The sequence below is a fragment of the Canis lupus genome, chromosome 33, assembly GCF_048164855.1.
Source record: "Canis lupus baileyi chromosome 33, mCanLup2.hap1, whole genome shotgun sequence".
NCBI lineage: Eukaryota > Metazoa > Chordata > Mammalia > Carnivora > Canidae > Canis > Canis lupus.
Window position 1 is genome coordinate 11,427,853 of NC_132870.1, and position 2,401 is coordinate 11,430,253.

At 64.6% G+C, this 2,401-nt stretch overlaps 1 protein-coding gene across 2 annotated transcripts in view; it reads left to right on the forward strand.

Moving 5' to 3' along the window:
- Window positions 1–625: 625 nt before the first annotated feature.
- PKD2 (polycystin 2, transient receptor potential cation channel) overlaps window positions 626–2,401 on the forward strand; it is a 54,708-nt gene continuing 52,932 nt past the window's right edge. For both annotated transcript variants that reach the window (XR_012023289.1, XM_072810337.1), the window contains exon 1: window positions 626–1,280. Coding sequence is in view for 1 of the 2 variants with exons in the window: in XM_072810337.1 (XP_072666438.1) it covers window positions 659–1,280 (622 nt within the window). In the remaining variant the exon portion in view is untranslated. The remainder of the gene's footprint in view (window positions 1,281–2,401) is intronic.

A 2,401-nucleotide genomic window follows, 5' to 3' on the forward strand; every position in this document is an offset into this window, starting at 1 on the left:
CTGAGGCCAGAGGGCAGGGGATGGGCTCACGCTCAGGGCACCAGCGGGCCCCGGGTTCCGGGACGGAATCTGTGCACGGTGCACGGTGGGTGGAGAGAGGAGCCGACCAAAGGAGGTCAAAGAGACCATCTCCCCCCCCCCCAAAAAAAAGCAGAAGAGGGGACTAGGGAGCCGCCAAAGGCCAAGGACATCAGCATTAATAGTGGGTTCCTGGTTTTCCCGCGAAGGTTTCTTCGCCGCAGCCGCAAACCAGCGCGGGCCGCGTTCCTCCAGCGCCCACCGTCTCCCAAAGTGGGTTTGTGTCTCCCTGCACTCGGGCAAATCGAGGCCGAAGGGGCCTGCGGCTAGCGGAGCAGGCGGCGACCGCCCCGAACTGCAGCGAGCCCCCGGGGCCGGGCCCCCTCCCCCTCTCCCCTCCCCCTCCCCCGAGTGGAGCGCGCGCGCCCGCCCCCCGCCCCCCGCTCCGCTCCGCTCGGGACCGCGCCGTCCGCGGGGCGGCGTCCTCGCACCGGGCCGGGCGCGGGAGGCGAGGCGGAGCGGCGGGAGGCGGGGCTGCGGGAGGCCGGGGGCGGGGAGCAGGAGGAGAGAACATGGCCTCTGCGGCGGGCTGCGCCGGCCGGGGCGCGGGGCGGGGGCGCGCCGGGCGCCAGTGACCGCGATGCGCAGCTCGAGCCGCGTGCAGCCGCAGCAGCCGCAGCAGCCCGGGGACCCGAAGCGGCCGCCCGCAGCCCGAGCCGCGGGCCCCGGACGCCTGCTGGCGGGCGGCGCTGCCGGGGGCGCCGGCCTGGCCGCTGCGGGCGGCCTCCGCGGGCAGAGGGGCCTGGAGGTGGAGATGGAGATGGAGCGCCTCCGGCAGGCGGCCGCGCGGGACCCCCCGGCCGGGGCCTCGGCGTCGCCCTCTCCCCCGCTCTCGTCGTGCTCGCGCCAGGCGTGGAGCCGCGACAACCCCGGCTTCGAGGCCGAGGAGGAGGAGGAGGAGGAGGAGGTGGAGGGGGAGGAAGGAGGCATGGTGGTGGAGATGGACGTGGAGTGGCGCCCGGGCAGCCGCAGGTCGGCCGCCTCGTCGGCCGGGAGCTCCGGGGGCGGCCGCGCCCGGGGCCTGGGGGGCTTCCGCGGCTCGGGCCCCCCGAGCGGCAGGCGGCGCCGGCGAGAGGACCCGGGCCCGCCGAGCCCCAGCCCGGCCGGCGGCGGGGACCCGCGGCACCGCCACCTCCCCCTCGCCCTGGACGGGCAGCCGCCGCGAGTGGCCTGGGCCGAGCGGCTGGTTCGTGGGCTGCGAGGTAAGAAGAGCGAAGCGGGGCTCGGGGCGCGGGGCGCGGGGCTCGGGGCTGCGGGCGCCGCGGGCGCCGCGGGAGCCACCGCGCTCCGGGCTTTCCGGGGCGCCACCTCGCGGCGCCCTGGTGCCCCCGCCCGCCCCGCGAGCGCGAACCCCACCTCCGCTGCTTGCGCCCCACTTCCGGGACCCGCGGAGGCCCTCCACCGCGCCCGGGTTCGTGCAAACGTAGGGGTACCCCTCCCCGGAAAGATGCGTCGGCGCATTTCTTTTTACCTGTGGATTTAAGTGTCAAGCCGTATTAGGACGCAAGGGTGCCTCCGAAGATCCTCTTCTTGTAGGGGAGAAAGGAAGGAAAATTCAGACACAACTGAAGGAGATTGCAGCTGTAGATTGGGGTCGTCCACTGGTCTGGAAGCCCCGTGGCCCCTCATTCCATTCTGGAAAGGGTAACTGTAGTGTCACCCAAGTTGTGGGACGAGTGTCATGGAGCTGTCACTGATACTGTTTTGGTGATGTGTGTGGTTGTTGGAGGGAGAGCAGGCTGTTGAGAACACCACAGTAGAATAAAATAATGTCCATGGAAACAGTTAATTAGCCATTGCTAATCTAGGCATTTTCCTAAAATAGTTGCAAAGAAAAAGTTACATTGTTTAAAAAACTTGGTAGTGTGTTTTTTAAATAGCTACATTCGTGTGTTCTTTGAAATTCTAACAGCCCACTGAAGTCACCAGATACCAGCTGTGTGTACATGTGTCAGAGTTCAGTGCACCCAACTTTCCAAAGGCAGGAAAGGAATTTTCAAATTTGCCAGTGCCTGTTTAGAGGACACAGATTTTCCAGGAGCAGAGAGGATCGTGTTTTTGCAACGTTTTGTCTGAGGCATCCTTGGGAAAGAGTTGCATTTGCTTAGGAGCATTAAAATTATTTTAATCTCCACTCTTAAGAGTTTCCATTCTCACTTCTCTTGAAAGCTTCCCCTCCCTACTCTTCCCTATCAGATTTGCAAATCTTGTACAAAGAACCCAGGTGATAAGTCAGGGAATAATAATAAGTCATGATCCTTTTAACTCCGTTTAAGCATTTGATAACACATGTAGCCTTGTTTGAATAAACTTAACAATAGAA